A 15,071-nucleotide genomic window follows, 5' to 3' on the forward strand; every position below is an offset into this window, starting at 1 on the left:
TAAATCTCCATCACCTGCGTGCTTTCACATTGAGCAGCATTAACTACACAGAGCCGTTGTTCACTGATGAGCAGCGCAAAAAATCGCGCGAATATGAACGTGGTTTAGCGCAGCTCGTCAGTGAACAACGGCTCTGTGTAGTTAATGCTGCTCAATGTGAAAGCCCGCAGGTGATGGAGATTTACGCTGATTACAGAACCGGATTTCTGACAAGATGCGCGTTAAATATCGCATGCGATTAATCGTGCAGCCCTACTTTGGATCTAAAAACATTGTCTACATCGCCCAGTTTGGTGTAACACTGTGTGAGTGAGGAACTGCTTTGGGTTTTAGCACCTCATATTGAAGATTTGGTTCTTTTGCCTACACCTGTCTTGAGACTACTAAACGTGATAGACGACAACCACCTGTATAATGAGGATGATTATGAAGGTTAGTCTTTGTCTTTACATGATCTTTATAGTAAATATATTTGAAATATAGTGTTTTATTTAGTAGATCTCAAAGTCACATTTATTTCTTGGTTTTCTTAGATATAATAGAGGACATGAAAGAAGAATGTCAGAAGTATGGCACGGTTGTATCCTTATTGATCCCAAAAGAGAATCCTGGCAAGGGACAGGTGAGGAAAATGGAATTTCAGTAGTGAATGTGAATTATTCTAGATATTCTCTTGACCTAATAATTGGAAGAAGATATTTTATATCCCAGTGGTACTATCCTGGTAAAATAATAATCTCTATAAAAATAGCCTTATCTAGTAACCACAAACAGCTCAAAGCCATGGAAATCTATTGTTCCAAAAGTGTGGGAACTCTGACAATGACAATTTCTGGTTTATTAGAACGTTTGACATGATTAAAAGTAATGATAACTTGCCGTTCAGTAAGAGAGTCTGATGTTAATTTGGTAACAATTCAGACAGATTAAGTGGGGTCATTCTGTGAAGGATTCATTAAATTGATTCAGAACGATAACTAGTGAGTCTTTTTGACACATTCAAATAAAGAAACTCATAAGAGTTTTTTAATTATACAACACTGGTCACACTGTATGTATGTATGTATAAGAGAATGCAATAGAAAGACTTATCCATTTATTGTATTTTATTGTACCACTCAATTATACAGTGGTGTGAAAAAGTGTTGGCCCCCTTCCTGATTTCTTATTTTTTTGCATGTTTGTCACACTTTAATGTTTCAGATCATCAAACAAATTTAAATATTAGTCAAAGATAACACAAGTAAACGCAACATGCAGTTTTTAAATGAAGGTTTTTATTATTAAGGGAAAACAAAATCCAAAACTACATGGCCCTGTGTGAAGAAGTGTTTTCCCCCCTGTTAAAACTGGTTTATCACACCTGAGTTCAATTTCTCTAGCCACACCCAGGCCTAATTACTGCCACGCCTGTTCGCAATCAAGAAATCTCTTAAATAGGACCTGCCTGACAAAGTGAAGTAGACCAAAAGATCCTCAAAAGCTAGACATCATGCCGAGATCCAAAGAAATTCAGAAACAAATGAGAAAGAAAGTAATTGAGATCTATCAGTCTGGAAAAGGTTATAAAGCCATTAAAAATGGCTGTCCACCAACGTTTACCATCCAACCTGACAGAACTGGAGAGGATCTGCAAGGAGGAATGGCAGAGGATCCCCAAATCCAGGTGTGAAAAACTTGTTGCATCTTTCCCAAAAAGACTCATGGCTGTATTAGATCAAAAGGGTGCTTCTACTAAATACTGAGCAAAGGGTCTGAATACTTAGGACCATGTGATATTTCAGTTTTTCTTTTTTAATAAATCTGCAAAAATGTCAACAATTCTGTGTTTTTCTGTCAATATGGGGTGCTGTGTGTACATTAATGAGGAAAAAAAAATTAACTTAAATGATTTTAGCAAATGGCTGCAATATAACAAAGAGTGAAAAATTTAAGGGGGTCTGAATACTTTCCGTACCCACTGTATATTAATGTAATTAAATAAAAAATCCTTTTTGGAAGCTCACAAAAAAATAATTTCTTTTCCCATGATGCTGTTGATCCAGAAGCAGCAAAATAGTGCAGCTGGTGTCAGTTCCACCTCCTAGTGGATAGAAAGACAATGATTCAGAGTGTAATGTGCTATATATTTTGTCCAGTTCTGAAGATTCCTCATTCGTCTTGTCTTGGCAGGTGTTTGTGGAGTATGCAAATGCTGGAGACTCCAAAGAAGCCCAGAGACTGCTGACAGGCCGAACGTTTGATGGCAAGTTTGTGGTCACTACGTTTTATCCACTGAGTGCCTATAAGAGAGGTTACTTATACCAAACTGTGCAGTAAGGCTGCACACACACCTCCATACACAAGATGTAAATTACAATCATGTTACTGGTTTAAAACCCTTGATCTGTGTATTAATCTGTTGTGCTACCTTTAATATTTACTTGTCACTAAGAGCAACATAGTTGTGAATATAGGCACACATGCAATTTAACTTGAGTGTAACAAGGAGAAAAGATTTAGTGCCTGCTTCCTACTTCCTTTTTTTTACTAAATGATAACAACATAAGACAATTATATTTACTGTGTGATAGCTGGTTGCCAGACATTCAATATGTATGCTTCCATACTTTGTCATTTTTATTTTTTATTTTTTTTGCAGTGGAATTGATGCACTGCTTTGGTTTACACTGCCTTCTAAATAACAGATCACTTCAGAGACTAGGTTTACATGCTCTTTGAATGTCTACGATTCCAAAAATGTGTAGTTTATGTGGCCTGTTTTCTTCCGTTCTTTTTTCCGTTGTTGGGTTTGGTGAAGGTATGTAGGTATTTCCAGTAATTATGCACATATTTATAAACTACTGGCAAAATACACTGGCCTGCATGCACTGTGGCGTGGTTAACATTTATGTTCAACTTCAACATGAAAGCTGTTTAACCGCATTTAAACTGAAGATGGAAATCTGCAGAGAGCACAAATACGACAGAGCGGCTAGCCTTGTGCTATAGATCATTCTTAAGTGACTTTTTTTTTTTTTTGCTTATTCAGGGTTGACTGGAATGAGACTCCCAAGTCTAACACAAAAGCCACAATCTGTCTCATCCAAAACCTCTCTGGATATGTTTATTGAACAATATACTTTTGAGTATATTGTTAAGTATATATTGTGTCTGAGAACTCATCAAAAACATATCAAGTGGACTTCTTCGGAAAATACTCAAGGGTTAAAATGTGTGGTACTGTATGTTGTGCAAAGCAATGTAACTCATACATCATAGCACATATGTGAAGATTCATGAGCAAATATTCTGCTATGTATTTTCATTAAGCTGGACTGCCCTGACACATTGATAAATAATGCTGTTATTGTGAGAATCACTTACTTTACTATCTAAGATGCAGTAACACAAATGAGTTTCAGACAGGCTTTTACCTATTGTTAAAGCTGAAATGCTTTCTACAGACACGTTCAAGTCAATTGTGTCAGCTATTTGAATGGATTTTACTATCTGTACAATAATGGTGAGTGATTTTGAAGTCGTAATATTATTTAAAGGCTTTTCCAGTTGTGATAGGTATAGGTATATTCCTGGTATCATAGTGTTTTCCAATCAGTTTGTCTGTGATTGCATGAATGGAGTATTTAATAGTACTACAGAGCTTTCTGACACTTGAGCAGTTGTTCGTATCGTCTGATGGTTTGTCAGTCATCCAGGTTGATTGTTTTTCTTTCTACTGTCCAGTGAATGCCATAAAGTCAGTTTTCTCTGTCCTGCAGTCTAGAAACATGATTATTCACTTCCAGGGCAGTGAGCTCTAATATGATTAGTGTACACGACTGTGTGAGGAAAGAACAGTTGAAGTTGAAGTTTAAACTTAAAACGTCCTTAAAAAAAAAAAAACCTCTAGATGGGGTGTGGATTAGATGGCATTGTGGCAAATAGTTTTTTTTTTTGATTGGAATGTTTTAGGAGTGTTATCGTAGGAAAAGGGCACTTTGGTTGAACTGATTTGCATTTCCTGAGTGTGTGTCATTCCAGATTTGCTTAAATTCTTGCTCTGAGCATTGGAAAGAAAGTGTGATAGATCTAGATTTTATACACTTATATGTATCTCTCTCCTTTTCACTCTTGCTCATTAATGGTGATGACATTTGAGAGAATTGTGGAGATGTTGAGCAAGAGATCTTTTAGTATCCTGCCCATATGAATCTGGTCTGCTGCCACTGGAAAATGTGATTCTTGGATAGAAAGATTCAGTCGCTAAACCATTTGAGCTTGTCTGTGTGAGATGCACTAGGCATTGGATTGTGCTACCAATTGTAGGTGTTACATGTTTGGATACACTTTCCAAATACAAAGAGAGAACCTGTATGAGCTCAGATGAATGTATGTAGTAGCCTTGGCTACTGATTCACAGTAAGGAGACTATTTCCTTGACTTGTTTTATTCCTGTTCCTGTTTGAGCCACCTACAGTCAACAAATAATTGGCTTTTAGGATGTTGAATAACAGTATACATATATTTACTCCGAAACAAGAATATCCAATAATAGTTACAAAATTTATATTATGATGAAACTATGTAGTTGGTTATGAAACAGTGAATTTGTATTATTATTATTATGTGAATACTGTGTAGGTCTAATGTGAGTCAAGGAAAATTGCTCTCATGCATCAGAACATTAATGAGAAAGGGACTTTTCTGTTATTTTAACAAATGGGAAGATTCCACTTTGACAATCCAGTTTGATGTTGATGTGAAGCCTTCTCAAATGGATGATGAACAAATTCAGATTCATATTAGTGATTATTAGTGAATTTTACATAAATGTGACTATAGTCAGTTTAAGTGCATCTTCTGTCTGTGAGCCATCCATACTTTAATTTAGCCTGCTATTAATATAAATCCACAATAAAATTCCAAATTTATCAACTACTTTTTCCTCAAGCAATATCATCAAAGATGCTGAAATAGAGCCACGAGGCCCCTTCCAACACTTTTGAAAAGCACAAAAGATTTCTTTTCATAACTAACTATTGCATAGAACCTGGGATGGGTGTCTGTCAGGGATCATTTCATGCTGCCTTAATTTTTTTTGTGTGTGTTTTTTGTATGCTATGATAATGTCACAGTCAGTACATGCTAGACCGTGAGAAAAGTGCCAAAATTGTTTCAAAAGCCTTTCTTCCCCCCCACCAGCAACCCTGGAGAAATACCCAGGACTGCAGGGAAGCCATATATATATACGTTTATCTTGAAATGCATTTAGCCTAAATGCCTTTACATGTGTCCGGGAACATTAAAATCTGTTCCAGTTGGATGCCAGAGATCATATGAACAGTAAAGCACAGTGCTGGAGTTTGGCTGGCCTTTGTGTTTGTGCAGTGAGTAATGAGCCTCCCAAGAGAAAACACTGTAGGGTGTAACCACAGATAGACATGGGAGTGAAATGCTCTTTGGGCCTTAATAACTCGAGAAAGGTTGGAGAACTAAATGGCATCTTGAATGGTGAGAAAGATTTTGAGTTGGTGACTAGAACGGACATACTGAAATTCTAGTCAGTAATAGAGAAAATACATGCAAACATCCTTGTCTTTTACCTACATATTTATGATCATAATTTCCTTTGCAACCCCCTTTAAATATGTATTGGCTGCTTTATTGGTTTCAATATTGCAATAAAGAAACTAAAGTCATACATATCACACATATCTCATAGCAGGCATATGACCTTTGAAGGAAAGGGGTAAGAACTCACCTGACAGTACAGTCATTTAAAGTGTGAACTTATAAGGCAGTAAGGTGATAAGCTGACATGAATCATGGATAGATAATAAAATATAAGGGTTATAGGTCAGAAACTGAATATGTGACTTTGCTAAGGTGAAAAACAATCAAGAAAGTCTTGTATTATTGAAATCGGGTCAACTTTTTTGTACTGCATTAGGTTAAAGGATCAGAGGTTTAGACGATTCTTCAAATCACTTGGTAATCTGAAAGCTGAGTAAACAGACAACAGAAGTGAGTTCATGTGTGATCTACTGTTTGTAGTGAAAAGTCATGGTAACATGCTGACTTCACAAAGGCATATAATGCATATAGTGGGCTACTATGATCAAAAGGTTTGTAGAAATAGTGTTTACAGTACATTTGTGGTACACAAGTGCATTACAGTGGTTGAAATGCAGTGTTTATAGTATCAAAGCAGTAAGGATAATGATGGGAATTGTGATGAAATGTCTCTCATTGTTTTGTATGCAGATTCTATTTATGATGCTTCCCTTTAAAACATGCTTTTCAACTGTGAAAATTCCCTCCAAAGCATTTAAAAAGTCTGACACGTCCAGTCCGAAGGATATTCTTTGATAGATTATGTAAATCTGGTATGGTGAAGTCTATAAATCTACAATTTGATAACAGGAGATTAAAATGAATATATTCAATAGTTAAGGTAAATAATATAATTTTACATTGGAGGTGTGGTGCTGGTGGCCTACATTACCATTATTTTGCTCCATATTCAGACAATCATGTGTTCTTGTATAACCTTCCTCGTTTCAGTCTTATGTGATTGGGCAAAAGATAATTCTTTGTGAAGCTCTGCCTTAAAGTCCACATAATATGTGGCAGGGAAAACAAACCTAAACTTGAATTTGAACATGCTAAGAAGTATAAAAATGATCTTAACATTGAGTGTGAGGATGAGTGTTTTCTGTATTAATTGGAGTAAAAAAGATGTCGTATATGTCATTTGTAAAATGCAAGTTGAGCAGATGATCATCTACTAAGGATCATGGGAGACTGACTTAAGAGCTCTCGATGGAATGAATAATGTTCATGTTTCTCACAATAAAATGTTAATATCTGTCATGATCTCGTGCCTTTAGCTTTCTTGAACGAGAAATCAAAGGTTCTTGTAATGTAAGTGACTTAGGAATTCACATACAGCCAGGCTACTGACCACTAGATGGCAGCACCACCTTTCAGACTGTAAAAGTGTATCGCAACTGTCATAGAAGTGTGTAAGGTTATTGTGGAAACTGACATCATGACTGAAACTTAAGCATATTTGCTGGTAGGTTTATGCACATCATAGCAGTAAAAACGTGAGAATAATGTTGCAGTAAAATATCACTAATATATTTCTGATAAGAGCACCAGCAAAAGCTCCACATGTCCCCTTGCATGTTTATGAAATATTTTGTCTAATTAATTTTTTTAGCTACCACAAAAAAATGTTTCCCATGTTTAAAGCAACTGTATGTACATATTTTTTTTTTACCTTGAAATATCAGTTTCAAACTCATTCTAATGGTACACTGTTTCTTTCCCACGCTCCCCCCAAACGTCTGTTCTGCGAGCGTGTACGAAATTGTCAATCGAACAGGGCAGATTGCTTTATGGCAGCAACAAATGCACCTGTGCTGTGTTACAAATCGCCCACATGCCCTCATTCACTATTATAAAAACGAGTGAGCGAGTTCGGACCGAGTGCGCTGGAAGGGCTGATGCTTTTCTTTGTGCTTGCTGTTTAATAATAATTTGAAACTTAGCAAACTGACAGCTCCAGCTCCAAACTAGCATGTATAAACCTTAATTGAAATATTTAATAATCAGTTAAAACTAAATTTATACCTGTATGATATTACTCTGGTGGAGCAGCGGTTTGGAAAAAGGATGGATGAGTGATTCAGCTGCAGGCAATCTTCTGAGCGGCACGACCCTCTCACTGCATTATGGGTATTTTCTAGCTGTTGAGTGTACATCGGCTGTACACTCGTTATTGCTGTGCATTATGGGATTGAATGAGTGCACTTGATACCCTGATCCCAGATAGCACACGAAGGCCTGCAAGATGTCTATTAAAGATCGCTTTATCTGGAGAGCATCTGCTGTGTACAAATATCTGATAGACGTTTTTAAGATGTCAGTTTTACATTATAAATAATAAACATCTCAAATACATATTCTAAACGTCTATTTGACATCTAATGAGAAATGTCCTATAGACGTATTGCAGATGAGCAAACACGCTTTGCAGATATAAATGCAGACGTCAAATAGACATCTCTGTGATGTACGTGTGACCGGTCTGGACCTTCACTCTGCGTTGTTGATAATTTAATGAGACCGGACAACAGAGATTCCATAGACCACTTTTTATTCTGAATGAATAAAAAGGAAAATGAATGAAAACAAATGTCAATCCGTGGCCTTTCTCCACAATTTCAGCATTGACCTTTCCCCAGCCGCGCTTACCGCGAACTCTCTTCATATTACAATTTTTAAATGAACTGCATATGATTAAATCAACAATATGTAACATTTTTCTCAATATAAAACATTTTACATGAATTCAAAACAACAATATTAACAGAAACATGGATAGAAAACATACCTGAATGAATAAAAAGGAAAATTAATGAAAACAAATGTCAATCCGTGGCCTTTCTCCACAATTTCAGCATTGACCTGCCAGTCAAAACGGATCATTTTAGCCACGGAACTGACATACATGGTTAATAAACAAACAAAAAAAATACATACTTCATGTTACACAATCTCTATTAGTGTTTCAGTAAGATTAAACTGTATTTTTAACAAAAAAAAAATACATATTAAATCACAAGAAACGAACTAATTTGAAACTTTTTAGCTCCAGCACCAGCAGAACTCACTTTTCCCCAGCCGCGCTTACCGCGAACTGAAGGAAAACAACCGGAACCTTAATTCTTAAAGGGGCCACGTACTATATTTAACAATTACAACAAATACTGAAAAATGAACATATAAGTATAGAAACAGCTCAAATAACATCTCAAACAAAAGAAATCAATATTAAAAGAAATTGCCAGAATACAAAATAATGATATAAATATAAAATAATTGATAATAACAAAGGGAGAGATTTTGTGTGAAATTAATAAATTAATAAAACACCTGTTACATACGTGTGCTATTCCTATTTAGAAAATGTTTTTTAGAATGTATGTAAAACTGACATCTTAAAAATGTCTATCAGATGTTTGTACAGCAGATGCTTTCCAGATGAAGCGATCTTTAACAGACATCTTGCAGACGTACATGCACTATCTGGGTACACACAGCTGCTTTAAATACATTCTGTAGATTTTTCTGCCAAAAGAAATGTGAAAAGTCTGCAGATTCGGTCTGAGCCTACTAATGTGTCGCCTTTATGTAGGAAGACATTCAGTTTTTTCAGATTGTGTTGTCTTTCTCAATTAGGATTAGGACAGTAAATATCCCCTCCTGGGCTACATTCTTAAGACCCCCACAGCACGTCTGTATCGTCAGCTTCCTGCGGTTCCCTATAGCTCCATATCCCTGCCAGTTTAAAGGTTCAGCAATTTACTGCAGTCTAATAAACCAGGCCTTGTACGGGGCTCTCACTGAGGTAGGCAGTTTCCCAACATTGTCAACTCAATGAATTACAAAAGAGGAGTGGTTTTAATGAGGGGCTCTTGCAGGATTCTCTAGAATAAAAGTGCCTGTTCACATTCAGGCAAAGTGACAGATATGTGGTGTAGAAAGTGCTTGTGAATCTGAGTTGCAGCCTTTGCCACTTGAATTTACAGAATACCCATGCATGGCAGCACAATCTTGTTTCCCCATATGTATGGCAGAATGACAGAAATCCAGAGGATGTGGTGGTTTAGGATCACTGCCTTCTGAATACTCAAGCGACATGCACATACACCTACACAGCACATGTTGTGCTTATTGCACAATTAGCATGTTTCCTTGAATTCTGCACTGGAACACCCAAAAAAACATGCTTACCTCAACATGTGTTTTTTCTTCTCCTCAGGAATCAAAGCTGTACAACACTTGGCTGTGTTTTTGTTAAATGTATTGTGTGTTATTTTGAGAAAAGGACTATCCAGTCTAAAAATCATACCAGCAGCACTTCTCAATCCTGCTCCTGGAGTCCAAGCAAGCCTATACATTTTTTAGCGCTGTTTGTTAAGGCAAGCATCAATATTCCTAGTTCTTACTGCTAGTTAGGGATTTCAATAAACCCCCTAACCCTATGTATAATTTTCAGCACATTCATATCACACATTTTTGCCACAGATATGCAGCTTTTTGAGAAGAGGTGAGGTATTTGTTTTCTAAGCAATTAAACTTCTCTTGTTGTCTTGGAAAGACCTGAGTCATATTAAAAACTTTTAAGTTTTTGCATATTATATTATATTATAAAAAATATGATATATGAAAATGTCACATTTTTTCGTGAGTGATATGAACTACTTTTTATATTATTGTTATAAAATGTATAAATATATAATATAATGTATATAATTTTGTATATTTCTATAAATTTATCTAGGAGTCATATGGACCACATTTATGTCATTTTATGGTGATTTGTGTCCTTTTGAACTTCTGAGTAGTGAGATCTGCATGTGCAAGCATTACTTACATTTTCAAATAAGCAAAGTACAAATTCTTAGTTTTAAGTTTTAATTCTAAATTCTCTTAGTTTTGCATTGTTTTATATTTATTTTAATTTTAAATTACAAATACAGAGAAAATGCATGAAGAAATGTGTGCAATGTAATTCTTTATAAAAACTGTACAGAACAAACTAATATGTTTTGGTGCTTTATTGTTAGGGCCATCCCTGAGAGATCCGTTCTTATAACTTAGAACTGGACCCTGACCTGAATGAAATACTGATGCTTCATGCCTTACCACACTTGACTGAACAGCAAAAATGCAAACATTGCCTTCGGTTACAGTGGATGGAATCGTAAGCTGCAGGGACTATAGAGCACAGGTCTGAGACAGCCAGAAGATCGTATTTACTTTGCCGCTGTACTGCCCATTCCTTACTAATGCCAGCTATTTTCATTGTGCTGGTGATTTCAAATGCGTTAAAAATAGAACAGACACCCTCTCTCTCGCTCTCTTCCTTCAACTCTCTCAACTTGTCTCTCAGACATAGTCTGACCATAAACCCAGAGGAATGCTATATTACCCCTGAGATAAAACAGGAACCTGATGGGGGAAAAGCTCTTTACTAAACATTGCACCTTATCTGAAACAAACATACACAAACGTGTGCTGTACTGTGATGATCAATAAGACTGATAAATGATAACTCAGTAGGTTGAAGCGGACTCATGCAGTCTCATTGTGTTCTCTCTTAGCACTCAGAGGTCAGGATATCACTGATGGGAATCTGTGTGAGGCCCAAACATCAATGATTGGTGTGATTACAGGCCACAGGGAAAGATGGCCATATCCACATGGCCAGGAGTCTTATGCATTTTAGTACACTGCATTCAGTGATGGCTGATTGTTATCAACGTCGCTGTCTCCACATCTCGGGCACATTTATTGAACTGTATGTCAGTTCCCAGTCTTGACATTCTTCCCTATTTCTGGTAAGAAGATCCAGTAAGTGGTCTGAACTGTGCTTTTAAGTTTAAAGGGATACTGTGCCCAGTAATCAATATTCTGTCATACAGTCATTTAGACAGCCTCTTTTTATTCCCAAATGATTTACTTTCTGCAATGGAGCACAAAACACACTGTATTGTTTTTCCATACAATTACAGTACAGTGAATGGGGACTGAAGCTTTTTAGCTCCAAAAAGGAGGCAAAAGCACTAAAATATCATAAAATGGTCCAAATGACTCATGATACCTTAGTATGAGAAAGAGAACTTTAAGTCATTATTCACTGAGGTTCTCCCTTCAGTGAGCTGTTTTAAGTGCAGCAATTGTCCCTTCACAAAGACTCGCCTCCCTACTGTTGCTACGTCTGACAAGTCATGGCACTCTCCCGCCACACATTATGTTCTCATGCAGTGAAAAATACATTGTGGAGCAAGGAGGACACTGACAACGTGCCAACAGGCAAGACAGAGTAGGTTACTTGTGGTATGAAACACAGTATCAGCTTTCAAATTTTGTAATTTTTTAAGAAATTGAATTTGAAACCATAAATATCGTTTTGTGGCTCTTTAATGTGTCACGACTCGTGACAGATCGCTGTAGTTCAAGCGGCACGTGAACCAATCATCTCTTCCTCTTAACTAGTTATAGCATGAAATAAACATGAACGAACATCAGAAGGTATCTTGTTTTAACCACAGAAAGATGTCAATACACACCGTTTTCAAGTCCACCGACATTAATCTACTCTCCTGTCTGGTTTCTTTGTCAGAGAATTTTGCGTTATGATTGGTCAGATCACCTGTCACTCAAACTCCCAGCGAAGGGTCAATTGGATTATTGATTCAAAGAGTTGAATGTAATTCAGTAGTGATTCAATTCACTGAATTTCACCCTGTTTCTTACACAAAGCTATATATGAATTTAGAAGATTTCAAACGCAGTGCACAAGTCAAATAGGCCACTTTTATAGTACTTTATGGTGCATCTGTGTCCTTTTTGAAGTTTGAAAGCTTTGTCTTTGTACATTGTAATAGCATGAAAAAGAGCCACTAGGACAGTCTTTGGTTTGGAATGATATGAAGGTGAGTAAATGACAATATTTTTTTGTTATATAATATTAAATATATATATTTGTATATTATAGTTGTTATATTTGTTCTGTTTCTCACACCATACAAAGTTCATATGGCTTCAAAAGACTTGGAATGTAGCGCATGAATCATATGGACCAATTTATGATACTTTTATGGTGATTTTGCGTCCTTCTTAAAGCTTGAAAGCTTCATTCCCCATTCAATTGTATGGTAAAACATTACCAATACAATTCAATATTTCTTCTTTCTCGTTTTGTGTGCTCCATCACAAGAGTTTAGGCATGGCTGTTGAAGCCTATTCTTCACTGGACGATTCTTGCATGTCAGAAATGCTGCGTATGCCTGAGCTTTTACTCAGTATGGCCGCACAAAGGCACAGCGGTGACCTTCTGTCACCATAGCAACACAATAACAAATCAAACTCTGTTCTTCAGTATTGTGCCTGCAGAGTCTCTTTACACAAACAGCATTCTGGGTCTTCTCTTGGCAGACAGATGAACGGGAGCTGGAATGTAAACAGAAGACAGATTTGTGAATACGCAGCATGTCATCTTTATTTAGCACCCTACCGGTGACATGATTATTTTTCCACGTTTCACAGTATAACCCTCCTGGTTCAAACTGGACTCCTAGCTGAGTATTATTATTGAGTAAAGAGTCATGCAGGGTTAAGACTCTCTAGGATATCCGGGGAAATGAGCTAGGGTACAACAAATACATTGGAGGTGTTTTGGAGTTTCTAGTTTAAAAAAACACAAATGTTGAAAAGAATATGCTTTTTTTAACATTTAAATGATCTATTGTATAATTGTGTAATTATAAAGTTTTTATATTATATGCCTTTGATGCATAAAAGAGACAAGTTAACAATGGAAATAGATAAACATTCATAATGGAAGGGCCTTTTAAAGGGGTCATATGATGCGATTTCAAGTTTTCCTTTCTCTTTGGAGTGCATGCAGCACTCACTATTCCCAGAGGCTGATATGAATCGTTGGAGCAAATATATAATTATAATACTTAAGAAGCCAAATTATTTTATTTGTTTCTTCTATGGGAAGTTGATATGAGCTGTTGTTTATGCTACCTGTTTTTTTTCCGGAGTGAAATGTAGTCAAAGACTTAAACATTAAACAAAAATGACTGTTAACCCAAAAACAAAAATTATTTTATTATGTACTCACCCTTATGCTGTTCCAAACCTCTCAGCATTTTCTTTTCTTCTGTAGAGCACAAACATTTTTTTTTAAAGAATGTTGGGATCCAAACAAAATGGGTCCCCATTGATTGTCTTTGAGTGGACAGAAAAAAAAAGAGATGTCAAAATATCTAAAATAAAATTATGAAATAATTTGTATTTTGTGTGTGTGTGTGTGTGTGTGTGTGTGTGTGTGTGTGTGTGTGTGTGTGTGTGTGTGTGAAGTGTCCCAGCTAGCTTCAGTCACAAGCTTCAGTCTTGTATTGTGCATTTGTCTCAAGTCAGATGGTGCAGGGTTGGAGGGGTCGATCTGGGTGCCCCCTATAGTGAAGGTAAAGAAAAGGAATGGAAAAATATGTTAAAGGAATAGTTAATCTAAAAATGAAACTATAAACCTGAACATTTACTCACCCTTAGGCCATCAAAGATGTCAATGAGTTTGTTCCTTCATCAGAACATATTTTTAGAAATGTAGTATTGCATTCTCTGCAGTGAATGGGTGCTGTATTTTAGTCTGAAGGAATGGTTTGAAGTTAAAAATGTAAAGTGTAGTGATGGATTTGTTTCTAACAAACACACATCTTTATTAAGTCCACGCATTAATTGATGGACTGGATTGCTTGTGGGTTATTGTGATGTTTTGCTTTCATTCTGACGGCAGCCATTCACTGCAGATGATCCATTTGTGAGCAAGTGATGTAATGCTAAATTTCTCCAAATCTGTTTCAATGAAGGAACAAACTCATCTAGTCTGGATCCAGAACACCTGAGAAGAGATGATGCCAACCCCTCAGATGGAGAGTGCTATCTGTGGCCGTCCTGCAATCACCGAAAGAGCTGAATCAGTCAGTTTGTGATGTTGTGACTGAACTGCGCCAGGTGCGACAGTCCCTAGTTCAGATGAACCAGACTCTATGCGCTCTTGTTGACTGTTTGAAAAAACGGTGTGTGTGAATAAAAGTTTCGAGTTTGAAATACTGTAAAGTTTGTTTCTCTACTGCTTCTCATAATTTTGATTTGTTGCAAGGCAGCTGTATAGAACTACACACACTGGTATAAAATATAAAGCATAAATAATGTAATGTAGCCTATTAGATTATGTAATGCAAGGTAATACTTGCCGAGTATAGACTATAAAGAACTCTCAGCATTAGGCTACTAAAAAGGTCAGTTTAATATAGCAGAAACTCCCGTTAATAAAAAATCTGACTACACTGCATCATTAATCTCTTACACTGCATCTTTGTTGCTTATGATGAATTCGGTGCTTGCACGTACACCGCTTTTATTGTTATTGCAGCTTAGATGTTCAAATAGCTGCAGTACTCCGACTTTGCCACAAGGAAAAGTGCGTACGCCTGCTCAGA

The 15,071-nt window shown here is 36.5% G+C and overlaps 1 protein-coding gene across 2 annotated transcripts in view; it reads left to right on the forward strand.

The window, feature by feature from the left end:
• Positions 1–7,142, forward strand: part of LOC107692420 (serine/threonine-protein kinase Kist-like) — a 10,246-nt gene extending 3,104 nt beyond the window's left edge. Inside the window, exons 6-9 of one of the 2 annotated variants that reach the window (XM_016491465.1) lie at positions 334–432; positions 534–622; positions 2,173–2,245; positions 3,032–7,142. In XM_016491465.1, coding sequence (XP_016346951.1) covers positions 334–432; positions 534–622; positions 2,173–2,245; positions 3,032–3,261 — 491 coding nt within the window. In that variant the 3' untranslated portion in view covers positions 3,262–7,142. Of the gene's footprint in view, positions 1–333; positions 433–533; positions 623–2,172 lie in introns of both variants that reach the window. The other variant, XM_016491466.1, reaches the window with a different exon arrangement.
• Positions 7,143–15,071: the final 7,929 nt, after the last annotated feature.

This window comes from Sinocyclocheilus anshuiensis, unplaced genomic scaffold (assembly GCF_001515605.1).
Source record: "Sinocyclocheilus anshuiensis isolate Anshui unplaced genomic scaffold, SAMN03320099.WGS_v1.1 scaffold70, whole genome shotgun sequence".
NCBI lineage: Eukaryota > Metazoa > Chordata > Actinopteri > Cypriniformes > Cyprinidae > Sinocyclocheilus > Sinocyclocheilus anshuiensis.